Raw genomic sequence first — 27,807 nt, 5'->3', positions numbered from 1 at the left:
AACCGGAACGCCAGACGACGAACCACCGACCTCGACGTGATCATCGACGGCCACAGCGTCACCGCCCTAGTTGATACCGGCGCCGACTACTCTATCATCAGTGGTCTCTTCGCCGCTAAGCTCAAGAAGGTAAAGACTGCATGGGAAGGACCGGATATCCGAACAGCAGGGGGCCACTTTATAACACCGACTGGAACCTGCACGGCAAGAGTCACGATTCACAGCCAGACGTATTCTGTGAATTTTGTGGTCCTGCAGCAATACTCGCGAGACGTCATTTTAGGCATGGATTTCCTGGACCAGCAAGGCGCAGTAATTGACCTAAGATCCAGGTCAATCACGCTGTCCACGGATAATGCAACGGCGTCAGACTGCAACGTCGCTCACAATGCCTTGAATGTGACAGAAGAGCAGGTAACCATCCCGCCACTGTCGAGCGTCATCATTTCCGTCGGCACCAAAGCGTCTACCAACTTACAAGGTGTCATCGAAGGCGACCAGCACCTGCTCCTAAACCGTCAGATGTGCGTCGCAAGAGGCATATCCAAGCTTCATAACGGCGAAGCCAAGGTAATGGTGACGAACTTCAGCAACGAATATAGGCACTTAAATAGGGGCACGACGGTAGCACATCTAAGCGAATTTGTGGGAGCGAGCAATGCCTTCGCCCTCACTGATTCTCAGGGAGCCGCAACGTCGACAGCAGTGTCCGCGCCCGCCTTCGACGTCAATCAAAGCCTTTCCAGGCAGCAACAAAAGGAGCTCAAAGCCTTACTCCACCAATACAAGGACTGCTTCTCGTCGTCGTCGAGGCTTCGTCAGACCCCTCTCGCGAAACATCGCGTCATAACCGACGAATATGCCCGTCCGCTCCGTCAGAGCCCCTACCGAGTTTCTGCACGGGAACGCGAGGCCATCAAGCAACAAGTCGACGAAATGCTGCGTGACGTCATCATTCAGCCGTCTACGAGTCCGTGGGCATCACCCGTGGTGTTGGTGAAGAAGAAGGACGGAACCCTACGTTTTTGCGTCAATTATCGTCGCCTGAACAACATCACGAAGAAAGACGTGTATCCCCTCCCATGGATAGACGATGCTCTGGACAGACTCTACAACGCCAAGTATTTTTCGTCGATGGATCTCAAAACCGGCTACTGGCAAATCGAAGTAGACGAGAGAGACCGAGAGAAGACTGCCTTCATAACACCAGACGGCCTATTCGAGTTTAAGGTCATGCCCTTTGGTCTTTGCTCGGCGCCTGCGACGTTCCAACGGGTTATGGACACAGTACTCGCAGGCTTGAAGTGGCAGACTTGCCTCGTCTACTTGGACGACGTAGTCGTATTTTCTTCCAACTTCGACGAGCACCTCCGGCGCCTTGAAGCTGTTCTTCGGGTAATCAAAGCCTCGGGACTTACCCTGAAGCCAGAAAAGTGCCGCTTCGCCTACGAGGAACTATTGTTCCTTGGCCACGTTATCAGCAAGTCGGGAGTGCTCCCTGATCCACAGAAAACAGCTGCGATAGCCGACTTTCCTGCACCCACCGACAAGAAAGCAGTACGCCGATTTCTTGGCCTCTGCGCTTATTACAGGCGCTTCGTGAAGAACTTTTCGCGGATCGCCGAGCCACTGACGTACCTCACGAAGGCCGACGTCGACTTCAAATGGGAAACGCTGCAAGTCGAGGCATTTCAAGAATTAAAGCGACGCCTGCAAACGCCGCCAATACTGGCGCACTTCGACGAAGAAGCTGACACCGAAATTCACACGGACGCAAGCAGCACAGGGCTCGGCGCCGTGATCGTGCAGAGGACCGACGGACTTGAAAGGGTCATCAGTTACGCTAGCCGGTCACTTTCGAAGGCAGAAGCCAATTATTCCACGACAGAAAAGGAATGCCTTGCCATCATCTGGGCTACATCAAAGTTCCGCCCCTACCTGTACGGCAGGCCTTTCAAAGTCGTGAGTGACCACCACGCCTTGTGTTGGCTAGCTAACTTGAAGGATCCATCAGGGCGCCTCGCACGGTGGAGTCTCAGACTACAAGAATTTGACATCACCATCGTCTACAAGAGCGGACGAAAGCACTCCGACGCCGACTGCTTGTCTCGCGCCCCTGTCGATCCGCCGCCCCAGGATGACCAGGACGACGACTCTTTCCTGGGACCCATAAGTACCGACGACTACGCGGAACGCCAACGAGCTGACCCGGAGCTCAAGATCCTCATGGACTACCTGCAAGGCAAGACCGCCGACGTGCCAAAAGTATTCCGTCGAGGACTGGCTTCGTTTTTCCTGCGAAACAACGTCCTCCTGAAGAAAAACTTCTCGCCGCTCCGTGCCGACCACCTCCTCGTGGTACCTTCAGCGTTACGTTCAGAGGTTCTGGAAGCTTTACACGACGACCCGACAGCCGGACATCTTGGTGTTTCCCGCACACTGTCACGAATACAAGAGAAGTACTATTGGCCTCGCCTCGCTGCCGACGTCGCCCACTACGTAAAAACATGCAGAGACTGTCAGCGACGCAAGACGCCGACAACTAGGTTAGCCGGACTTCTGCAACCCGTCGAACCACCTCAACGGCCATTCCAACAAATCGGCATGGACTTACTGGGGCCGTTCCCGACGTCAACTTCTGGCAACAAATGGATTGTCGTAGCGACTGACTACCTCACCCGCTATGCCGAAACAAGGGCCTTGTCCAAGGGCACTGCCGCCGAGGTCGCCATGTTCTTCATTGAGAACATCGTCCTCCGCCACGGAGCCCCCGAGGTCCTCATCACCGATAGAGGTACGGCCTTTACGGCTGACCTAACGCAAGCGATCTTGAGGTACTGTCAGACAAGCCACCGCCGAACCACCGCGTACCACCCACAGACGAATGGCCTCACCGAGCGTCTAAATAAGACCATCGCCGACATGCTGGCCATGTACGTGGACGTCGAGCACAAGACGTGGGACGCCATACTCCCGTATGTAACCTTCGCGTACAACACGGCCGTGCAGGAAACGACGCAGTTTGCTCCATACAAGCTCGTCTACGGACGGAGCCCAACAACGACGCTTGACGCCATGCTACCGGTCGGCACCGACGAAGAAGACCTCGACGTCGCCAGCTACCTGGATCGCGCTGAAGAAGCTCGACAGCTAGCCCGCCTGCGTATCAAGAGCCAACAGACGGTCGACAGGCGCCACTACAACCTTCGACGACACCACACCGAATACCAACCAGGTGACCTTGTCTGGGTCTGGACGCCGATACGACGACGGGGATTGTCTGAGAAGCTCCTGCGACGCTACTTTGGACCCTACAAGGTAGTCCGACGTCGTGGTGAACTGGACTATGAGGTCGTGCCCGATGGCTTAACGTCATCCCAACGACGCCGAGTACGACCCGAAGTCGTACACGTGGTGCGACTTAAACCTTATTACGCGCGCTGATTAGCTGTGACGCATTGTTAATGTAATTTATTGCATGTACTCTCTCTTATGTTCTGTCTTTAGCATCGGGACGATGCTTTTTCAGAGGGGGGTAGTGACACGTGCGGTTCTTTTGGTTTACGAAGGAAGACGCTATCACTTTCTGTTAAGCGCAACGCAGGCCGCGTTTATCTTGTATGCCACTCTGGAACGCGTTACGACGCGTGTATAAAAAACTGACACGTGCGGTTCTTTTCGTTTGCGAAGGAAGACGCTATCACTTTCTGTTAAGCGCAACGCAGGCCGCGTTTATCTTGTATGCCACTTTGGAACGCGTTACGACGCGTGTATAAAAAGCCGGCGCAGTGCGCCACTGGGCGTCTTTTCTTTTTTTCCGTCGGCCGACGACTGTTCACGCCGCTGTTGCTATGAGTTGTGTTTGGCCCCGTTTTGCTGGGCACAAGTTCGCCCAATAAACAGTTCGCCTGACACCGCCCTGACTCCTGCGTGCTTCCTCTCAAGTGCTGCGTGTTTCACAACCTCGTGACAATATCATTGATCCCAGGCTTAATTCGTCTAGTGCGAATGATATGGGTGCCAGCATTGTAGTATACTTATAAGTGAGATGGCTGACCCACTCGCGCGAGCATCTCTTGAACTTGCGATTGTGCCAATCATGCCTCTTAAAGCTTATGTAACAGCAGCGAGGTTCAGAAAACTTTCCCTTCTTGAGGACTTATCAATGATTAAGATACCGAATCCAGATTTCACGCACCTGTACTTCGCATGGAAGAATAAATGGTGTCCCATGCGTAAATTGGAAGTCTCCGTAAAAAAATTACGATGCCATGTACCACCTCTAATTTCTACTCAAACAGGTCTGGTAGGATGCCTTCTCCCCTGTGCTCAATCTATAATGAACCTGAAATTATTATAATGAACCAGAAATTTCTTTCTCCACGCGACTGTTGTAAAAAGCGAAGAAAAAATTTTTTCGAAATTTTATTCAATCAGTTAGGAATTTCACTTACTTCGACGAATATTTTGTCCTTCCAGGCTGCATCATTAGGACACAGCGACAGGAAGATATGAGAGGCTTTCTGCGAATTCTTATGTGACAGAAGAAGATTACCTTGCTGAGTCATTGCTCACCTCGCCATTATTACTAAACAATCTGACATTTATTATTTCATTATTAAACTGTAATGTCTTGACCTTCAGAAGAAATCTATATAATGATTACGCCTCAGTCATTCAAGAAATCCTCTTATTTCTTTACTTTCACTTTTATTTTCACACTGTGCCAAAATAATTCCGTCTTGTCAAAACAAAGTAATCATGTTTCCTTCGCCTAGACAGTCCAAAGTTGTTGACTTACAATAACCGCCGGCTTCTTGGCAAATCTCCTCTAGTGGGTAAGAGCCACAAGACAGGATGAAGTAAGCAAGCAAGCAAGTTGACAATAGTATCTAGAAATACCACTCGGCCAGCTTGATTGATTGCTTTATTTGTGGAGTTTAACGTCACAAAACCACCATATGATTATGAGAGACGCCGTTGTGGAGGGCTCCGGAAATTTCGACCACCTGGGGTTCTTTAACGTGCACCCAATCTGAGCACACGTGCCTGCGACATTTCCGCCTCCATCAGAAATGCAGCCGCCGCAGCCGGGATACGATCCTGCGACCGGCGGGTCAGCAGCCGAGTACCTTAACCACTAGACCACCGCGGTGGGGCCACTCGGCCAGCTTTCGCTATGACATTGCAGGAATTTCCACGCAGGTCTGGATTTTTTCCTTCCCTTTCTCTTTGTTTGTCCTTTTGTTTTTCACCCCCTCCCAATGTATACTCTATAGTTTCTCTACCGTATTTCTTTTCTCTTTGTTTCCTTGCTAAATCTCACTGCTTTGGAAATATATCCTTTTCTGTTTCGTTTTTTTCTCTAGCTCTCTCATAGCATAGCCATGGCGCACACGTATCAGTACCTAAGCCAGCAGAGAAGAAAAATGTATTGGAAAGTGGGACCCATATTTACAAGCAGCCGAGTGGCGGGACCAAAGCGAGGAGCACGTGCTAGCAGAGATAGGGAGATGTGGTGCTGGCAAGCCAGATGCTGAGATAACAAGTGTGCACACGCAAACAACTCGCGAACATGTACCATCACTTTCCCCTTTGAAATGAAAGCGTTGTACTGGCTCAGTGCGTTCTTTTGCTGAAGGGCATAGGGCGTGTTGCCGGATAACGGCATTCATCGAGACTGCCGAAATGTTAGGTGGCGCTAGTTGCGAAGAACCTCTATCATTCGGGACAAGCTGAGAAGACGTGGAAGCACCAGGTAACATGTTGACAGGTAATTTTGAGTGTTTTGTATTTATTCATAAAAAATCTTCATTGAATCACGTAAAGCGTGTAGTTGTTGTGTTGTTAAGTGATCACTCATAGAGAGGATCAAAAGGGGCAAAATTAGGAACCTCTGTATATTGATACGTATCCCCTTTGTTGTTGTTGTTGTTGTTGTTGTTGTTGTTGTTGTTGTTGTTGTTGTTGTTGTTGTTGTTGTTGTTTTGAATGTGCCGGAGTGCCTAGCGATAAATGGTTGCTTTCTGTTAAGATGTCCATTGACAGGCTTTATTTTTTGTGTGTCTTGATATATCATTGACGACATGAAGGTGTCGGTAGACCTCGCACTAGTGGCGTGTATACAACGGCGTTCACCGTACAACTAGCATCGAGATGTTTTAGTACCATTTGGCATACGAAGCCCAAGTGGGATAAGATATCTGTGGTTTAAGCGTGAGGGAAAGAGACCCAGATAATCTTTATTTCTTAACAATTCTTAGCCCAAGTAGTTGCACTCGTAGCCGAGTATCCTGCTTTTCAGATGTGTGCTTTTGTGCGGACCTGCTGTGCGGTTCTTGAGGATTACGATCTTCCGGCACAGTATAGAACGCAACTCGCTTGTTCCCGTGATCCTGCTTTCCTGTACGCTTGCAACAGGTGGTGGCTGGTTGAATTGTTCCAAAACGTGTACCATATAGGCAATGGCATGGTGAATTTTAAAATAAACTGGAGGTAAGCTGCTTATTTCTCACATACTCAGCATGCTAGTTGCGAGCATTTGTGCTGAGTTTAAAATATATGACGTCACACGGCGATTTTGGCGTGAAATATAAAACCGATACTCTTACATTGATTTTCTCTTCTATTAATAAGCCTGTTATAGAGAAATAACGTGGTTAACATAACGACATCAGAGTAGCGCACAATTACTCAATACAAACCAATTTCATGTTGCACTTCAAGTGTCTTGTTTAGTATAAAGCGATAGCAGGTGCTGGCAGTGATCACCACGCTAGGAAAGAGAAAATCGTTGTAATTTGCGAACTGTTTCAAGCGATCTTTTATCAAGAAGGACTGTGATAATTGTGGAAATTGGTTTGTTACTTCTGTTGTTGTTATATACCGTGCACAGATATGCATGGTCAACACATGAAGCGCTAAGCACAAGTCAACATTGGCGGGATGGTAGTGCATTCTATAATTTACTATGGTGTCTCAAACAACTTTTGTTGGTCGTGCAATGTGAAGAAGGCGACATATTTTTTCCCTACTTCCTGCGAAAAAAAGGGCGCTGGTATGATCATCACGCTCTGTCCAGTCTATCATCACAATTGGTAACCTCCAATTAGATATTTTCCCTCTTGTGGCTAAAATCCCAGCAGCTATTTCAGTAATAGTGGTCCGCAAGGTTTCGGTATCGTCACCGTAATAGGTCTTATAATTGAATACAGTTAATTGGCTGTTTCTCTGTTTCTGCTAGCTATTTCACAGATCTTCATTATTTCTGTGTGGAAAATTATCCGATCCAGGTTTGTAGACCGCCATAGAAGCAGCACGGTGGTTTTTATTGGTGCGCTTTCTGATTGTAGATTGATGCTAGTCTCATGTGACTGGCAGTATATTTATATTCATAGTTTTAAGAGGGGCACGGCTTTTATTATTCACTATAAACAATCGTGCTAGTGGAACTGATGTAGTTCAATACGGATGCCGAGCCTCAATTTTATGGCTTTCCAGGATAGCGCAGCTTCTGCACTGCAATATTCAATTTCCAGGTGCTCATGAGATTTTTCTTCTGATATACTCAACATCGCGATGAGTTGTTTGTCAGACAACGGACCATGACATAAAGTGAAGGTTCGATCTTCTTTCTTTGTGGCAGCTGATGTGTACTGGTCGTCATAAGTTCGCAAGGCACTCTGCCATGTGAATAAATGAAATAGTGGCCTGCAAACTTCAAAGGGACTGTCCACTGCTCGGAACAGTTCTTTCTGATTGTGGCCTAAATGAAAAGATTGTTCATCAGATCGGTGGCAACCTGCATGCTTTCTTCTGTAAAAAAAAATTATAATTTTAACTTGATGTTGAAAGCCTACGAAAGATGACCGCTAGCGTCACCCAACAGCAATGAGGTCGATGTAGCATTAGGAACAAAAAATCCCCGCAGGCTCTCTCTTATGCGTAAAAAAACAAACGTGTATAGCTTGAAATGTATTTCGCGCGTTTTAGGCAGCTGTAGGTTGTGCAAGATACTAATCTGCTTTTTTTTCTGAAGCTTTAAAAAAGGCGCCAGGTAGCGCACCTGGCGGTGTGTTCGCTTGCCTGCCTGCAAACGGCGGAGAAACGCGAGCACGGCGTCAACCACTGCTCATGAGGACAACAAAAACGTGTGTGCATGCCTAAAACGACCACTAAAGTATTCGTTTCAATAATACACAAACCTTGATAAAGCCTCCTAGAACCACCCGCGGTTTCAGTTTTCAACTTTTAACTGCAGCAGAATGGTCATCGCCGCTACCGACCAGTGTTGTGGCCATTCATACCACCAATGGGGGAAGACCGAACGCAGATCGAACAATTCTGTTCTAGAAATTTCTATACACTTTCAATACAAAAAATTGAAACGTTAGGAACTTGAGGTGGTACGGTTTTTATTGCTACAAAAATAACAGAAAAGCAGTGAAGGATGGTAGACAGTCCCCTTAAACTCAGCCCCCTCCGACATGGCTTTCATTCATTGATTTTTCTGAACTAATTAGACCAAGTGATAGACAATTGTGCTTGAGATAGGGGGCTTTGAATAAAGAAAAACAGAGAAAATACAAAAACGATTGAGTCAGGTAATACGGAGCCTACGGATTTCGGCGCACCGCAACCAAGGCCCACCATGTGTGCATGCTTATCTAGGCCTTGCGGCCTCATTTACTGCTGAGCCCTGCACCCCAATTCTACAATAATAATAATAATAATAATAATAATAATAATAATAATAATAATAATAATAATAATAATAATAATAATAATAATAATATTGCGCCACACCTGAAACGTAGCCCACCTGCTCCTCAAGTGTCCATGCAATACACGTACAGACCTATCGCCTCCGCCGAATGCCTGCGACGCTGTTCAAGAAAACGAACACCTTCTCGAAACTTGGGAGGCCAAGCTTGCTTTGGAGGACCTGGACCAACAACGACGTCTCGTCACCAGGGCCATGGAGGCTGCGAAAGCCAGAGGGTTTTTTGAATGAGGAGACCTCCCACCTACACGCTGAACCTACACCACTACAACGTTTCTAAAAATAAACGTTTATTCCTCCTGATCCTTTCATGGATACATTTCTTGTAGGACAGCTTCAGGTAAAAGCTGTTTTACGAAAGAGGCAGCAAGACAAAGGCCTGAAGCCACGTTTGAACGCGATGAAAAACTGATTTAGTCATCTGATACTCACGCTTTACCCAAACATTTGAAGGGAATATCGAGGGACATTGGTAAAAGAACAATACCTTATGGTATTTCTTTGTCTACGGGAAATAACTCTGACGCATGCCTGTTACGGACCAAGATTCATCAACCTATGTCAGAGAGCAAGCAGTGCATGCACGGCAGTGCCTCTTTACTTCAACAGCCACAGCAAAAATGCTCCGAATGGCGATATGCACGCAATATCGAAGGCTTTTGCATATTTATCCTAATGATCACTTGAGCTTCAACTGCGCACTATGCGCCTAATGAGTTTGAAAGGGTTGACGTTTGGGCAAGTTGGTACAGATCCATTGCAAGAAGTTCATCGCAGGTATAAAATCCTAAACATGATTGGCCAAGCAAAAACAAAGAGAGAAGCTGGCTTTCAGCAAAGCACTCTTTCTGCTTTTGTCTTGTCCCTTTACAAACCTTCTTTGCTTGCTGACATGGGCTCCGGAAGTTTATCTAATGTCTGGAGGTGACCCCGACGACGTCTGTGGGCAGAAGTCGCACTCATCGCCTCTCTCTTTTTATATATATATATATATATATATATATATATATATATATATATATATATATATATATTGTAACGCGGAGAAATAAGACAAAGAGACAACGCCTTTGCTGCAGGCCGGCTGTTCTTTTTCTGCTTCCTCTTCGTCGTCTTCCGTCTCTCCCAGGTATGCGCCGAGCACGATCGCCGCTTTGTCATCATTACACTCGGCCACGCTGCAGCTGGTCTACTCCTGTAAGAAAAACACAAACCAATGTCACGTTTGCCGCCGTATGCAGTTCTTCATCCGCGACACATGCACCGCAAAGTTATTCCGTTTTCTCTTGTCTCTGCGCGTATCAGAAGCTGTGGATCGTACTCGCCAAGTGTTATCTCCCAAGCGCTCAGAAATAATGTAAGGGCCGTCGTACTTTGGGTGCAGTTTGTTTGAAGACGATGGCGCACCTCGCTGTAGCCACACCTCATCACCTACACTGTATTTCGGCGCGGGACGGTGGCGTCGGTCGTAGTATCGCTTTTGTGCCTGTTGAGCATGCACAATCCTCCTACGCGCCTCCACACGGATATCGCGACAAAGTCTCTGGCGTGCAGCGGAACGCCCTACTTTAACGGGAGTGTCCAAACCGAACGTAGCATTCAGTTGCGGGAGCTGACCATAGACAATCTCGTAGGGGCAAATTCCTGTGGAGCTGTGTGCCGCCGTGTTCACTGCGTACGCAGCTGCTTGGAGATGATCATCCCAGTCGGCCTCACCTCGTTTGTGATTCTTACAGTACGGTGCGAGTCTAGCCTGGATAGTCTGGTTCGACCTTTCGGTCAGTCCGTTCGCCTGCGGATGGTATGCCGACGCGAAGTGATGGTCCACTCCAGCTTGTTGTAGGTAAGTGCGGAGCTCGCGACTGCGAAAGGTGGTCGACCGGTCGGAGATCAACTTGTTAGGAAGACCGTGTCGCCATTCGAAGCGATCTTTCAGGAATCGGATGACATGGCTAGCAGCAAGCGAAGGCACGGCCGCGACCTCTACGAACTTGGACAAGTAGTCCACAGCGAGTATAATGTAACGATTGCCCGCTGTCGTCATTGGAAGAGGCCCGATGTGATCTATGCCCAACGTGTGGAAAATTGTCTCTGGAGGCTTGATCGGCGTAAGAAGTCCATGTCGAGCTCCAGGACGTCGTTTGTGTTGCTGACAAATCTCGCAACTGGCAACGTATGAACGCACGCTTTTATCCATTTTCGGCCACCAAAACCGTTCTTGTGCCTTGCGTAAGGTGGCTCTGTAGCCAACATGGCCTCCCTCGGGAGTGTCATGGATGGCGCGTAGTACGCTCGATCTTAAGGTGTCAGGAATGACCAGGAGATGACACTCGGTGCTTTTATCGGCCCAGTGACGCCGATACAGCGTTCCATTACGTAAGACAAACTTGGCATTGCGTCCCGCATCGCCAATGGAGTCTATAACGGATGCGAGTCTTCCATCGGCTTGCTGAGCCTTGGTCACGTCCTGTTGAGAAAACAGGATCCAGGTTTCTCGATTTCGTGTGGAGAACTCCTCGATCGGATTTCGCGATAAAGCGTCCGCAAGCTGATTTTGTGCTCCAGCACGGTGACGGATGTCGTACGTATAGTCTTGGAGCCGAACAATCCATCGGGCAAACTTGTGCTTGAGGTGCGAAATCCATTGGGGTTTCCCCGCACAGGTTCGAATCCTGCCGACTGCGCCATTGTAACGCGGAGAAATAAGACAAAGAGACAACGCCTTTGCTGCAGGCCGGCTGTTCTTTTTCTGCTTCCTCTTCGTCGTCTTCCGTCTCTCCCAGGTATGCGCCGAGCACGATCGCCGCTTTGTCATCATTACAATATATATATATATATATATATATATATACACATATATATTTATGTGTGTGTATAATAATATATATATATATATATATAAAATTATTTTTTCTGGAACAATTAATTACTAAAAAGAATGAAGCTTTGGATCACAAATATGACGTCACTGCCTGGTTTTCATAATTTTCTCGTGTGCCGGGAGAATACACACGCTTTCTAGTTCCCTCTTTCCCCCTCCCGACACCCTCGGGCTTTTTTCCTTGTGTTTTGTGCCTCACCAGGGGTCTATATCAGCCGGATGACGCTTATATCACCTCATGAAGCCACCATAACACGTTTAGGTCAAACATCGAATGCAAAATATGGAACTGTGTTTGCAGAAAAGAATGTATCATTGTAGCTTACCAAATCAATGAAGCAGTCATTGATGTCGATGTTATTTGCTCGCCTGCTCTCTTCAGACAGTGGGCAAAAATGGGCGTGTGGGGTAACTTTCCCGCTTTGGCGTCTGATGCTCACAGTCAGTTAGGGGCCTTCAAGGTGATGTAACCAGAAATATGAGGTTGAGATAGAATGAAGAAGGATATCGAAGAAAGCGTGCATGTTTCTTTGGGTGTGGGAAGATGACTTATTACGGGTGGATGGCGTAAGCAAAGACCCAGTATCCCTTGATTGCTCTTGCCAGATATTCGGTGCTGCAGCGATGTGGTCTCAAATCTCGTTGCTCTCTGCGAGCTAGAAAACACCAGGATATGCCACTACGTGTGCAAATGGCTGCCAATGCATGACCACGCCTTTCTTGAAGCGTGATGGATGTAGTTACAGGCCTTGAACTTCGTAGAGATCTCACCACGGAAGTAGGATTGCATTTTAGTGAGTGTGGAATTATCCTCGAATTATCGCGGCCGCTCCTTGCGCACATGATGTCTGACAGGAATCGACGAAAAACGATGCCTCATTTTCATTGAGAGCAAGTCACCATATGATATTTGTATACACACGTATTTATTTTGTGTTTTGACTGAGGGCGATTTCCCCTACGACAACTGGAGGATAAGTGCGGCTGAGCAGTGAAGGCAAGGCTGGCACAGCCACCTAATCCACCTGTGGAAAGCGGCACGCGAAAAAAAAAGCAGTAGGAGGGTGCCAGTGAGCATAAATATACATCATGACCAATACCATCGAAGTGCCATAGTTGTCTGTGGGACAGTGGCAGAACACGTGTGAAGTCCGACGCAACTGCAAAGTTCGTTCGTATAAACGACGTCAACATGACTGGGGTCAAAATATACCTGGCTGCCGCCATCACCACCGCACTCACCACGAGAAGCAAAATGAAGATGAGTGCATAAGATACCACGACCAATAGTTTCGGACAAATTGCTACGGGAGTGCGTTTTCTATCACTAAGAGAAATTTGAACAGGTGTTCGTAAATATATCCTTCAACTTTTCGCTACTTTCTTGCTTGTTAATGTCAGTTTATAGTATAGAATGACATGAATGTGTTCGTAATGAGTTGATAGTTCATTACAGTTGACCATGGTCCTATGTACCCTGACGGTTAAAATCGTGCGTAGGTTGAAATAAGCTTACGCTGACCCTTTTAAAAACAGTTACGCCCTACATTCGCGCTATTTCAAACAACCTCAAGAAGATAAGATCAGAACACTGCGTAAACCTCATATTCGCAGCACGCTCTAAGCTTTCCTTTTTGTGTACCCTTGTTAGATAACAAGACAAGAGAATAGTGTGCGAAAAAAAACATGAGAAGACATGTGTGCTACGGAAGTGGTGTATAAGATCCTATTCAGCTGTACTAACGCCATAAGCCAAACACCGATGTCTTCAAGGCCAAGTAAGAGAAGAGTATATAAACTTCGCTGAAGGCTCCAGATCGCGGGGTACCCTCTACTGCGCATTGTGGTTGCACAGTGCATTTCGAGGAAGCAGAGGTCATGAGTCGAGCAAAGGATCGGTGTAAAAAGGAAATTCTCGTGGTGAAACAGACTTATATTTCAGCAGATCTGTGCATCGGTGCGCCTTTGGTGCAACTTGATGATAACGGAAATGAAATTGCTTTAAAAAGCAAGTGAATATTTTAAGTGTTGAAATGCACCGTCCTTCAAGCTTTCTCTCTAGGCTGTTACCAGTTTTGAAAGCGATTAGGCAATATTGCTGTGATGGTGTCTATTGTGAATGCGTTTCCGCATAAGGTTCCCTGGTAGGAAGCTCGTAATAGATTTGTTTACAAGCCAGCGTCTTTTCTGTCCAGTATTCTTACTTGCCAACCCAATTTGTGCTCCCCCATACAAGACCTTCTTATTTATCTGATTGCTTTTCGTAGAACTGAACAAAAGCAACGAAAGCAGAAGAGAGCGATAGAGATTCTAAAGTTGTGGCGCTGAGACGTGCAGCTGCAAGCGCATGTCTCAGCGCCACGACTTTAGGATTTCTCTCGCTCTGGACAGAGCGCCTGCCTTTACCTCCTTAGGAACCACTTCAGTACGAAGGATTCTTTAAACCAGACCAAAACAATCCGTACTGTATACGCATACGAATCAGCTCTGAATAGAGTGTTTCTTTATAAAATAATGCTTCCTTATTGGGAGAAAAGCAGCCCTCCTTTAAATAGTCAAAGGAAGCTCTAGCCACACTGGTGGCTGCAGAGGAAACAGCCATCGAGGGGACGTGTTTGAACATCCTTGAGCGTGAAACCTACCGCACTGGTTTTTATAGTGTGGGGATGACAGCCTCTATGGTGCTGTCGGTTCCGCAGCCCCTCCGCTTTGAATATTTTGCGATATACGTGCATATCGCCTGTTCGCCTAATATATGTCATATAAATTGAGTGTCGGTATTCTTTCAAAAACAGGCAATTGGTATTGAAACTGGTCTAGCTTGTGACATCCTTCGGTGATGATGGATTACCACCCTATTTATTTGATTTGATTAAAAAAAACGTTGAGATGGCACGCACATTGTTCAGTTTACTGGGAATTAGCGGTGAGTGAATATTTGAAGTTTCAAGTATGTTTGAAATCATGTTTGCTATTTAAATCGATTTAATACATTCAAACAAGTAATCGAACTTCCCGAACACAAATGCAGTCAACCTCAAATTGGCAGGGGTCGTTTTAAATGTTTTTGTTCTTCACCTCTTTTTTTTTTTGCGCACTGCTGTAAAGGTGCTTTTCAAGTTCTCTGAAGGTCGTAAAGATATTGGCTTAAAGAAATGCTGGTTTCAAGAGAAAGACAATCGACGCCGCAGAACAAGGGGTTCAATTATTGCTGTTTTCGACTTGAAATTTGGAGACAAAGGCAGAAAAATTGGACGCTGAAGATTTTAGCACATGAAATTATGGATGTCAATATAAACACAATTATTAAGTCTATATCAACAAGGTAGATTAGGCACTTCGAATTGCGACACCATATTGGTTGCACCAAATCACGCAAATAAATAAAACATGGCCTTTGATATACCTAATTCTTGATAACACAACATAGACCGCCATCCCTCCAGCACTTCATGACCTAGCCAAAAGAAACACTTTCGGATTTTTATTTCGTGCAACAGTGCTCATTGATCTTTGGTGGCATTTTTTTCTGTAATTTCACTTAGATCTATATTGAAATGTAAAGCAAATATTCGACACCTTTTCAAATAATATTCGATTTGATTCGCACTCAAATTATGTCATTTGTATCAACTCAGAATCGAAAATTTTTCTGATAGCACAGCTACACTAGGAAGTTTTACTGGTGGCCGAGAAATGGTTGTAAGTATTTTATTACGAACGGTATTTCACTCTATTTTAATAGCGTACTCATGATAATCAGTTGTTATTAGTCGCCGCTGATTAGACAATTTTACATGACGTCGTAAGGGAACTCTGCAGATGCTGTCCGGAATGTTGTTTGAAGAAATACCATATTGCATGAACTCACAATAGCAATTGAATGAATTTGTGCAGTAAAACGTGGGTGAAAATAGTATAGACCAGTTCTTCGTGCGAGTGATATGATTTGTGTCCCAGCTGAATGGTACATCGTTTGCTATGTCATTTTTATTGTCAAGAACTATGTTTCCTTGGCGATTTCTCAAATAAACACCGTGAATTGTTGGGATGGTATTAAAACCAATCGTATTGGTTGAATGTCAAATGGCTTTCCTGCGGTAGTAACGCGTGCGATGAGCTATCAGGCATATAACACTTTAGGGGCCCGGCACCTCGGCGTCTCCAGAAATAACGGTGTATTGTATAGTGGAGTGAGGTAGTCATGCCATCATTCCGTCACGACGTCATAAGGGCGACTAATTTGTGACGCAATTGTGACGTGATCATTACGTGACGCAGCATCATAAAGGCTCTAAGCTCTTGGGCGTCTATTGTAGTCAAGGCCACGTCATGCTGTCACGTTCAATCATAAATATGAGTATGAGCTACAAAATCTGGCTCACTCCCAATACTTGCTACCGGTGCACTAAAATTTATTAAGCACGCAGTTTAGAAGAATCATCTGGATGAGCCTTTCAGATTCAGTAGCATGATACGTGATGTGCTATGGTTTGAAAGTGCGTCTCACTTTTGTGTTTTGTATTAATAGCTCAGTCGACCATTCACCTTCCACGGTACAGTGATACCGCTATTGTTTTCGGGAACGATTACGCCAATAAATACACCTCATGAGTACGCGTACAGTTTCATATGCATGATCGCATGTCATTTGTGCACGTTGTCACAGAATGTAAAAATATAAACTCAGTGTCCTCGTAACTTACTGGCCGACTGTTCCGCTACAGTCTGCCAAGTGTACAAGATAAAAACTTCGTGTGCTTTTTGTGGATAGTAAAATCGTATTGAACATTATAAAAACATGCGAGACTCAACATTTCACATTCTTTCTCTATGTTGCAGAGTAACGACGAACACAGTGGTCATTTTTGTACGTTAAAGCAGCAGCTTTGGTAATGTTGTGGTGCGCGGCCGAAAACAAATATTTTCGAATTAATGCTGGCATTCAATATTCGCTGACAGTGCAGCAGGTATTCATGATTTGCCGTGACGTAAGTTACACAAAATTTGAAAATATATCCAACTTACCACTTATTTATTTCTTTATTTATTTATTTATTCAGAATACCTTACAGGCCCACTGAAGGGCATTGAGTAAGGGGAGCATCAGTATACAAATGAAATAACAATAAAGGAGAAAAGCAGACGAAAAAATATATACACATATAAAAGATTACAAAAACCAAGGTGCAACAGCGTTATACAATACTAGAGTGCAACGAAATCAGGTTGTCACGAAAAATTTCATGGTTACAAATGGATACAACATGATCCGGAAGACCGTTTCAATATGCAATGGCTTTCAATTACTTCCTAAAATATCTCAATTCAAACAACAGAGAAGTTCAAATCAATATGAAAGCTTGAAATGACGAGAAAACTTTCATCCACAAACGTTGCTGGATCCAACGTTTCGTAAATGCAACTCGTATTTGTTAAGATAGCAACTACCTGCCTTAACAGCATGTATGCGTAAGCTTTCCACGATAGGTTGACATACCAATCTTCGTGAATATTCCGCTGTGTGTGTGTGTGTGTGTGTGTGTGTGTGTGTGTGTGTGTGTGTGTGTGTGTGTGTGTGTGTGTGTGTGTGTGTGTGTGTGTGTGTGTGTGTGTGTGTGTGTGTGTGTGTTTTTCATTTTGCACGTGTTCTCTCTTCTCCAGTTTTGTGACAGGGAAATGGCATGCAAAGGGTACGCATACACGCCGCTTAGAGGGGTAGTTAGCGCCAGGACGGGGACAAGTCCTCCTTTTGAAACGCTGGGGACAGTGACGTTCTCTGTTGTAACATTTCTCATTGCTTCAACAAGAGATTGCGTAACTTACCGAACAAACCAGCCTCTGGTTCAACGTACAATGCTTGGGGAGTGAGTAGACGCTTACCAACATACAGCTGCACACGCCAGCCACCCTTGTCCATTTTGAGTACGCTGAGAGCCTTGTCTCCCACTCCGATCGTAAGCAGCAAAAACTAAAACGAAATTCCATGGCATTTTGACATTCCCTTGCATCATACCAATTAGTATGATACGCCTGAGAAAGAGTCTGTTTTTTATTTTCTCATTTTTTTCTGATACTGTCCCCTCGTAGCTCACGTGTGTAAAAGAGACAGCGATGTGACAGCCGCGGATTCATCCATCCCTGCATTCCTGTCAGAGGTGCGCATGTGACCTCACTCTGTGAGTTAACACGGTGCCTAGACAGCCTCCGACAGACCACGGTAAGTATAGGCATGATTACTAGCTCGCTTTGTTCGCACGTTTACTAGGCTCGACAAATTGTATTTAAATGTGTGGAATTGTATTACCCCAGGGACCTCATGACCGACGTTAGTTACAAACAGAACAATGTTTTCACATATTGTCTAGTAGTGTATAAATAAAAACACAGAAATAGACTGCCCAAAGTGGTTTTCATATGGGCACAGCATCAACTTACGTGGCTGTTTGCGCCCCGAGAGTTTGCCTACGGTGAGTAGGCAGCGACATAACTCAAGTGAAGGTAACGATAACGTGTGTCGCGTTCTGCCTATAAATGGAGTGCTTGACTTTTGGTTTTCTTTTATTTTAATAATTTTTTGTGAATTGTCACCACACGTGAAAGATAATAAATATCCAAGAACAATATTGGACGCCCTTTCATACATCCGATTGTTGCCCTGACAACAAATTTTGATTGTTTTCAACAGGCGAAGTTTTGACGCATAGTGCTGTTCGTCTAGAATGAACGTTTCTGTTTAATAATTCTGCTAAAAAGCCTTCTTTAGGAATCTTTCTTAGAAGCCTGTTCAGCTTTTTCTTGCAAGGAAAGTAATATTCAGTTCATAAAACGAGTGTTTGAATGTCTCAGAATAGTCAACAAAAACTAATTGTTTTTATTTGGCAGCTACTACTTAATCAGACCCAGTAAATTCACGATAAAAGCAGACCCCGTAACGCATGATGTAATTCGAAGTCAAATAGCTGATTGTGTTATGGAATACAAGGACGCTTTTGTTTCCGCACTCACTCTGTCAGGCTTCGCTTTTGGCGTACAGGTTACGATGTCGGGAGCTGTACACCTACGTCGTGTTACCGTGGACACCTGCTGGAGCGTTCCGGTTCTGGCTGCTCTAATGACTCTGCTGGTCTGCATGCCGTCATCGTACATGGGCCTTGTGTTTGTCTATGTCGTGGAAGACTATGGTGTGAGCCGCGCTTTGGCATCGTGGACGCAAACCGGGCTCTTCGTTGCGGTGCACCTCTCAGGCAAGTCAACTGACTTGACCAGGCTTCCCGGACAATGTGCAGCACTCTTGGTATCGCGCGATGGTAAAACAATCACAATACCAAGGTAGTTTTAGTGAGGCAGGTATTGTTATTAACGTCAACACGTGCCTCTGTTTTTAGTGCTCCACACAGCACAGACACCATCTGTCTGTGCTGCGGGAGCACTATGTTTTCAAAAATTTTCTTTCCTGTCTGCATTGGTACACTTCAAGTGGTTTGTGTTGCTAGTTCGCTATAGCCCAAACTACGGAACTATGTGAAGAAAACAAAAAATCAATAACAAGTACTGGCAACATAATTTACCCTAAGCAACTGATAATGACCTGAGCTATTCATAAAAATATTTTCGTTACAACCTTTTCACTACTGTTTGAAAGCATACTTATGAGTTAATAAAGCGATTCTAAGAGCTAACTTTGTAAACTGGAGGTTTCGTACAGATCAAATGACACGTTCAACGGATGGATTGTGCATCTTTTGTAATACACATTTTTTTGTTCCTTTATGTGGCATGATGGCTTAAGACGAGTATGCTTATTTCACGATGGACTAGCGTAAACAGGCGTTCTTAAAGGGCCAGTGGAAAAGCTGTAATAGTTTGAAAACCTACTGTACAAAATCAATCACCAGGAGTTGTTGCACTATATCAATAATACAAGCCAATACTATGATTACTATAACTGTTAACTGCTACTTTTCACCAACTCTGTACAGTAGAGCCAAATAATACTTCTTCAGAGGATAAAGGGCACCATCGGAGGTCAAGGGATAACCTGAACTAGCCATGCAATCTTGTGCATAAAATAGTAAACTCTAAACTGTTCTTTGAATCAACTAAAGGTAGTTTTAGTAGAAGTAGTGACGAGTCGTAGATAATAAATGAAGTCAGACTTTGTTGAATACTACTGCGTAATGAACAACGAGTAGTAGTGCGTAATGAATTGTACTGCGTAAATGCTTCAACACAGATTTTAACGTTCAATACACAACTTCACTTTGATAGACAAAAACCGAAAAGCGGCTCTTGCTCTAAAGCGCAATAATAAACAGCTACTTGCGCAAACTAAGTTTAAAAAAATTAATTACACATAAAAAACTAACGTAGTGTACTGAGCGCTATAGGTAAATTGTATACTCCGACGTTGTGTCCATAAGCTTTGGCATGCTTGAAATATAACTATAATTATATATTGGCTTTCTTTATGAAGATAAAGGAGAGTATTTGGCAGAAAGTGATACGTGTCATGTATGAATGTCAATTTAATGGCTTTGTGTATACAATCATGTTGAGACGCGTCTGTTCCCAATCTATTTTGCTAAAACAATTAGTGGCTCAGAACAATGAGCATGAGTTCCCATCAGTCAAAAAGCTTTAATAATGTTGTTTAAGGGAAAATATTTCGTTAAGGAAAAAGACACCGTTGACAAAAATGAAAAAGCTGGAATAATATAAAAAAAGAATAAACACATCAAATGGGAATTCGGAATATGTTAAACTAAGCTCGAATAAAGAATTTCACTTTGGCAACACTGTCGTCAATATATGCACGGCTGTAAACCTTTTTGGGTGATTAGTGTCAGTAATCACAATAGCATGGAATTTCGCAATAGCGTAAAAAGTTTTTAGCTCAATGTAGTAAACGCTTCGGTAGACGTATTTGGGCGATCTAGATCGACTGTCATGCTCATCATTGTAACTACTATTAAAGTAACCGTCGCGAACACACTCGTGTGTACAATCTGAAAACTAAAGGACTTCACCGGGTGTGCCCAGAAATGCAGGTACATGTCACAACACTCGGCCAGTGAACTCATAAAAGTGGCCGCTGTCTTGTGTTAAACGCATGGTTTGTTTGCATTTGTCCCTTCCAACTTGTCAGTAAAAGTAGGCAAATGATTGGCATGCACATTCTCGTGAAGCACATTGACCTAGCTGCGAAAAAAAAAGCATTCACGAATGTGCTTCAAAACAAAGGTACTTGTCTGCAGGTCTGCATGCGCGAGTGTTGGGAAATGAACAATCATTTGATGCTGATATCCGCAAGGTAATGAAAAGGGAGAATTGAGCACTCGAGAGAAAATGACGGGGTAACGACAACAACGCAGTAATGTAAGCTCAGGCGTATCTCAAATTTACTAACCAAGCGACTGAGACTTGTTTGAGAGGTTGTGACTGTGCCCTAAAAAGCAGCTATGATAGGACAAGGTTCCCGTGCAGGACGTGCGAGCAGGTTGTCACTGGAATATTAGCTGACACGCTCTGCTGAACCACCGGGAAGAAATAATTGAACACGCACACCTGATGGGAATGTAAGTCCCCTTTCTTACTCTTTTTTTAGGACTTCTGGTGGGCGCACTTCAGCAGCGAATTTCTCCCCCTAGGATTGCCCTGTTGAGCGGGTTGGTGGCTTCCGCCGGCTTGATTGCATCATCATTTACAAAAGACATAATACTGGTGGCCTTGACACTTGGTATTTTATATGGTAATAAATCATTTGTCTCTTATATTCTGTGTTCAAGAGAATATGCGGTTTTTTGGCCAAAAGTCGTTATCTGAAAATTCACACTGTATACTCGGAACTAAGAATACCTGTAATGATTTGCGGTTGCTCATATGAACAAGATTAATGTAAATGATGTCTCCTGAATTTCGTTTAAAAAATGCGTTTGGCATTTTTACCGAAGCGTTTCGTGGTTGTGGTGTACTATTATAACTAAACCAACCAGTAGAAACATGTTGACTTACCGCTGAAGTATGTGCGTAACATTAGCAATTAAATATCTTTGCAGGTTGTAATAAGTTGGTGTTCTAGATTGAATGATAAAAAACAATTTCTGAAAAAGTCAACTTGCTATCACTGTGTTCTAACCGATGGTCTGGATGACATGCAACGCTTATCATCCAGACCATCTTGATGATAAGCGTTGTAACAAGTCCTCCTCAACTAAAGACACGAATGAACTTCTGATATTATTATGTGTCGTCGAAAAAAACCACATCTCAATAATGTTTCATTTGCTGACATCCAGTTTCTGTATTTATTTCTTGCAGGTCTTGGCATGGGAATGTTCCTCATGTCAGTCTCTATTTACAATATCATGCTTTTTGAGAAGTACAAGGGCACTGCCATGTCAATGACATTTCTTGCCTGGGGCATCGCTGGACTCTACGGACCCGTTTTGCTGTACAAGCTTCGAGAAAGTTACGCCTTGCAAGGCGGCTTACTGATATGTGGAGGGCTACTTTTAAATTCTGTTCCCCTGGCACTGCTTCTCAATAACCCTCCCGGCACAGACTTTAGCAACCTCAAATACGCTATCAGCAACTGTTTCGATCGGAGGACTGCAGTTTCCGCGCGATCAGTCAAGGCAACAGCCCTTCCACTTGATGAGCCATCTGACTTGGCAGTAACCAGTGTTCCTGAAAAAATGCACAGTGAGGTGGACGTACATTGCCAGGATCTTCCGGCTACAGGCAGCTTGCACAGAACTGACATCGAATACACCGCTACAGACAGACTAGGCAGCAAAATCGAGGCTGAAGATTGTTCGGTTTTTGTCACTACGTCACAGAATGGCTCTCCTTCGCGTAGCCGCTTGCAGCCTTTGCTGGAACTGCTGCGAACGCCAGCGTTCTACGTATTTCTCGCCACAACAGTGGTGAGTGAGTATTCTCTGGTTTCCATCGGTACTACTATCGTGGATTACGCTAAAGACAAGGGCATCGAGCTCTCCGTAGCGACGCAACTGATGATCTTCGGAGCAGTAGGACACATACTGGCGCGCTTAACTATCGTGCCATTGTCCGACTGCGCGAAAGGCAGCCGCTTGCCGATGTACGCTGGCGCCTTTGCTTGTGAAGCTGTATCCGCTGCGGCCATGCCACACGTATGCTCAATCGCCGCCCTTACCGTACTGCGCGTCCTAGAGTCCCTAGCGCAGGGCTTTATCCTCTCTGTCCGCACTATCCTGTTGGCACAGTATTTGGGCATCGAAAGAGTAGCCGCCTGCTCTGGCGTCTTCGGACTCGCCATGATTCCAGTGTCCCTCAGCAGCCCAGCTATACTCGGTAAGCGTCTGCTTCCGCAAATACCACTACGAATATGATGAAAACAATGAGTTTCACTTCCTTTGCATTCGAAATGTTTCCCATGAACGACTGACCGCCAGTATATCAAGCACAGCTTGAAAGGTAGTGGAAATACAGAAGCGGGAAGTTTGGTAGTACACAATAAAAGACCAAGCGCCATCAGTAAATTGCTTTCCTACAGAATTAAGAGTGAAAAAAACTGCAATAAGTGTCTATTCACCTTTGCACTGAATGCCTACAAACCATTGGTAACACGAGTTTATTGTTTTTACTCTTCACGGTTTGCTTAGAAATGATGAATAGAAAACTTTGACTCAAACAAAAAATAGGTGCAGCTTACACTGAGCCGTGCAAGGATGAGTTACGTCAAAGCTAGTGGGTACCTAGCTGGTTTGGTCATTCAGTGGCCTTTCACCTCCCTTTATAGTCCTATACTGTGCATGGCAGGTAGATTGCCACAATCTCTCAGGAGGAAGGTATATAACAGCTGCATCTTGCCGGTACTTAGCTACGGAGCAGAAACCTGGAAACTTACAAAAAGGGTTCAGCTTAAATTGTGGACGACGCAGCGAGCTAAGGAAAGAAAAACGGTTGGTGTAAATTTAAGAAACAAGAAAAGAGCACAGTGGACTAGGGAACAAACGGGGGTTAATGATATCATAGTTGAAATAAAGAAGAGGAAATGGACATGGGCTGGGGAATGTAGCGCGTAGACAGGATAACCGATGGTCGTTAAGGGTAACTAACTGGATTCCCAGAGAAGGAAAGTGGGTTAGGGGGAGACAGAAGTTTAGGTGGGCAGATGAGATTAAGATGTTTGTGGGTATCAATTGGCAGCAGCAAGCGCAGGACCGAGTTAACTGGCGGAAAATGGGAGAGGTTTTTGTTCTGCAGTGGACGTAGTCTGGCTGATGATAATGATGATGATGATGATGATGATGATGATGATGATGACTATGCATGGCTATTTATCCTCTTTTTTCTTCTACCTCTTTTCCCCATCGCTTTCTATTTTTTGTCTTTTTGTGTTTACTTTTGCACTTCTCTTACTTTTTCCGTAATTTTCTGTAGGTATGTTGCTGTCTCTCCGCTGTCTGATTGTGTAATTATGTACCCTTCTGTAATTTCCTGTATTTTTCTTGCTACTGTTCTCCTCCTTTCTCTATCCTGGTTTCCCTTTCTCTTTGTGTGTTACTCGCCTTCCCCTCCTTGTCACCCGTACATCTCTCCTGCCCACCATCACTTCTCTTTCCTAACACATTGCCATGCAATGGTGTACAAGGCTATGCTATGCTGTGTCTGAATAGCCGAATTTTCACGACGCTCCAGGTGTGTGAGGATATAGAAAACGTTCTCTTAAAAATTCGAATAACGTTTGATTTCATTCAGTACTACAATCGAATAGTGCACATCAGAACTGCCGAATACTTTTAATTATTGTTCAAATAATACGCACGCACAATCTCGAAAGAACGATTCGTAGGAAATGGGAGGCTTAATTTTTTATCACTGCATTGCTATGTCTCTTGCAACCCAATGTTTTATAAGACTATTGACGCCATGTTAGTGTAAGAATTAAGGTGTTTTTGCTTAGATTTCTAGTGTAGATAAAGCGGCAGTCATCAGTTGGCTATTTTGATTGTGACATTGATGATGGTGTGGATTCATCAAAATTTTTGACTTTTTATGTGTCAGTTTCATTTAAAGCAAGTGAGAAAGTGTCAACTTGAATATTAGTCAGAGCTGCATTTCAACCACGCGTGAACAGTAGTTGATGTTGCGTAAGGACTTGCTTCAGCTTATGCAGGTGTGGCATACTTTTACCAGACATAAGCACAGGCAATGCTTTGTTGGGAAGGGTTCTGAATATTTTAGTGAAATGAAATATTATAATATTCTTGTGCAATTTAGAAAATAGTATAAAGATCATTCTTGTTCTGGTTGGAAAATGTTCGCCTAAATGTTCGAAAACGGTCGCAAATAATCGAACATTGTTTATACTGTAATCGCTTCCATTTTTATTCAATTTGGTTCTCAACACTATTATTTCTGGTCCCCGACAAAGTTCGCCACAGGGTACTGCGTACTCGGGTTCTCATTTCGCCTTTTGCTAAAAATATTCATCTTTAAGACATAAACGCTTACTGTTTCTTTTGTATGTGTTCCTATATATCTCTCTCGCTGTCTTTCTACACTTGTTTTCTCACCCATCCAAGTTATTTCATCCCACGCCAGACCACCAACGCACCTGTTTTCGGTGCGTAGCAATAATGGAAGCAAGAGACGAGAAGAGCACGCGATGGTTTATTATAGTGACAATCAATAATTTATTGCTCCTTCAGTAGGAAGTAATTAATCAAATTGTTTCTCAAGAATAATTTACCAAAAATCAATATTTCTATCATTAGTTTTGCTAGTACTTAAACATATATAATCCGCATATTGTTAAGCTGCCCGATTCTTGGCCGATTCCCTAGGGTGGGTGTGAGCCACAAATTTAGGACCTACACCTACAACTACATCTACAACTTGTTCTGTATGACACATGGCACACCTCGAGCATGACACCTCTGTCTGCGAACACTAGAGTCATCAGTGGAGTGATCACTCCTGACATCACTAGAGATTGTTTCTCTTCGATTAACTTATGCGACGTGTAACAATTTAGATATGGAAAGTATTATTCGAACAAAAAGACATAGCTTCTGCTTGTATAAGTTAGGGAAAATTTGAGAGCAGTAGTAGTGAAAGTTGGGCTGGTTTGGCGGTTCATAATTGGGTAGTAAAAAGTCCATGTTTGTGCGTTGTTGTCACTTCCTAAGGAAGAGCAGTTGTCTTCATTTTCGGGTTTTCTTGCTCTTAAAATCCTACGAGCGATATTATTCGCCCCTGTTGTTGTCTCATTGAAATTGCAGGTTGTATTGTCATTCTTCAGCGTAGCGCCTTACAGAGTTACTTTTTTATCATAATAAAACAGAATTGAAACCTGTTTTTGCGCGAGGAAGCTAGGCTGACGTAGGAATAAGCTCGCAATGGGATCTGCTGGTAGCTGTGAATAGCTGCTGTGCTAGTAACGCTCGCAATACTTCTTGAAGTACATGTCAAAAAAAAATATGGTACTGGCTGTTTCGGCATGAAGTAAATTACATTTTCAAATAAGAAGAACAAATTTAAATATCTTAGTAATGATGCGCTAAGCCAGGCATATACGGTAACCTGTTCACAATGCTTCTTTGCAGGGTTTTTCCGTGACATCATTGGATCATACGACCCCTTCTACCACATGATGGGTGCCCTCAATGCAACCATGGCTGGCTTATTATTCATGTTCTTCCTTTACGACTGGAGGCACGCGAGGAAACCATGATTGAAGCAGTGTGGTCACATCGATTGATAGACTAGCAACAAGTAGCTGTTGGTCGTACATTGTATCGCCTACAAGCAGTTAAACGCTCAAGATCTCACATTTGAGGCTTGTACCTTGCCATTATCAGCCATTTTTTTAGATTAAGAAGGCGAGGAGATTTTAGGGGAATGGGATAACTTATGTAAGGAAATTGTACGAGAATACTTTAAAATATAATGTTAAGATATTCCAATTTCGTTTCTGAAGTTTGAATATCAGGCATAAGCATGTCACAATCAAGATACACTACTTCTCATCAGATGGTTTATGTAAAAACATTCATCGCAAGATCAAAGCTGCCATAAAAACATGTTTTAGAGGCAAAGCGATGCATGACGTAGAGTATCTTTCAAGCAAATGGCAATTGCAATACAGTAGAAGTATTTGGTATAGTTGTATAAGTACATGCTACTCAGCCGTACTTCACCTTGATGTGGTCCTTTATAACCTCCTATGACATACTATGTTACCATATGGCACTATTTATTAGACAGTTGTGTTTAACTATTGAGTTCATAAGAAAGTGCAGACAGAGAGACAAGTAACTTTAATTAACTCCTGATGAACTAGCCGTGAGTAAAGTAAATCATTCATATCAACCTAACTTTTGTTATTCAGTGCGCCTAAACATAACACCGTTGAAATATAAATAATCCTACGTTTCAGAAGGTATATCACACTAAGTTCGACGCAACTAGCACACTGGGAACCATACAGCTAGCATTAAGCTTACTGATGTTTTTGGCTTCTTGTTTGAGCAGTAGTGCGCCGGTGACCTTTAAGAAATTAACCTCTTCACATGAGCGGCAAACATGTCCTTCTTCCATGGCGCAAAACTGCGCCTCCGAGTCAATGTATATAAACAGAAGGCAACACTGCTTTTGAATTATAGAGCAAAGGAACTAGGCTGAACAATACAAATATTGATGAGCTGCTAATATTGATTGAGTTGAAGATAACGTGCCAGTTTCCATCAGCGCCCAATAAATCGCATTGCCGTATGAACGTGAATCATTGCAATTTAGACTAGTCAAGTGTCATAAAAAGTTTTTGTTCACCAGCGTTGATAGGTACCCTCACAAGCCGATGTTTAACATGATTTTGAATAAAATAATGTTTATAGTGTTTAAGCGTATTTACTCATTAGTTAAATTGTGGCCTCATGATTTCTAAAGAAGGTCAATAATTGTACTGTTCTCGAATTTTTTAAATAATGAAAGTGTTCCATGGACGGATGAAAAACTTTTATTGGGGTCCTCAAGGATTCTACCACCATTTTATAGGGGTAGGATCGCGAGCCGCTACCACGTAGGGACAGGGAGGCCCAGCCTCACCACCGCATCGTGGGCCTTCTCGACAGCCTTGAGTTGTTGTATGAGA

General features: G+C 44.1%; 1 protein-coding gene across 5 annotated transcripts; it reads left to right on the top strand.

The window, feature by feature from the left end:
* The first annotated feature begins 5,573 nt into the window (after nucleotides 1–5,573).
* Nucleotides 5,574–27,552, top strand: LOC119185558 (uncharacterized). 5 transcript variants are annotated; one of them, XM_075890236.1, is made up of 8 exons: nucleotides 5,574–5,758; nucleotides 6,305–6,495; nucleotides 17,754–17,883; nucleotides 18,700–18,910; nucleotides 21,150–21,241; nucleotides 21,314–21,414; nucleotides 21,984–23,000; nucleotides 26,261–27,552. In XM_075890236.1, exons 5-8 carry the CDS (start codon nucleotides 21,234–21,236, stop codon nucleotides 26,386–26,388), a joined length of 1,254 nt encoding a protein of 417 aa, XP_075746351.1. In that variant the 5' UTR covers nucleotides 5,574–5,758; nucleotides 6,305–6,495; nucleotides 17,754–17,883; nucleotides 18,700–18,910; nucleotides 21,150–21,233; the 3' UTR covers nucleotides 26,389–27,552. The 5 variants fall into 5 exon arrangements, with proteins under 5 accessions (XP_075746351.1, XP_075746352.1, XP_075746350.1 ...); XM_075890237.1 differs by having other exon boundaries at nucleotides 5,574–5,773; nucleotides 6,421–6,495; XM_075890235.1 differs by having other exon boundaries at nucleotides 5,574–5,773.
* Nucleotides 27,553–27,807: the final 255 nt, after the last annotated feature.

This window comes from Rhipicephalus microplus, chromosome 3, assembly GCF_043290135.1.
Source record: "Rhipicephalus microplus isolate Deutch F79 chromosome 3, USDA_Rmic, whole genome shotgun sequence".
Classification (NCBI taxonomy): Eukaryota; Metazoa; Arthropoda; class Arachnida; order Ixodida; family Ixodidae; genus Rhipicephalus; species Rhipicephalus microplus.
This window is presented reverse-complemented; position numbering and strand designations above follow the sequence as displayed.

What these genes read in the sequence shown, in the direction of transcription:
- LOC119185558 (XM_075890236.1), top strand. An exon ending in GACACTTGGTATTTTATATG is followed by an intron (nt 21,415 to 21,983) that starts GTAATAAATCAT and finishes TATTTCTTGCAG; the next exon opens with GTCTTGGCATGGGAATGTTC. An exon ending in CAGCAGCCCAGCTATACTCG is followed by an intron (nt 23,001 to 26,260) that starts GTAAGCGTCTGC and finishes GCTTCTTTGCAG; the next exon opens with GGTTTTTCCGTGACATCATT.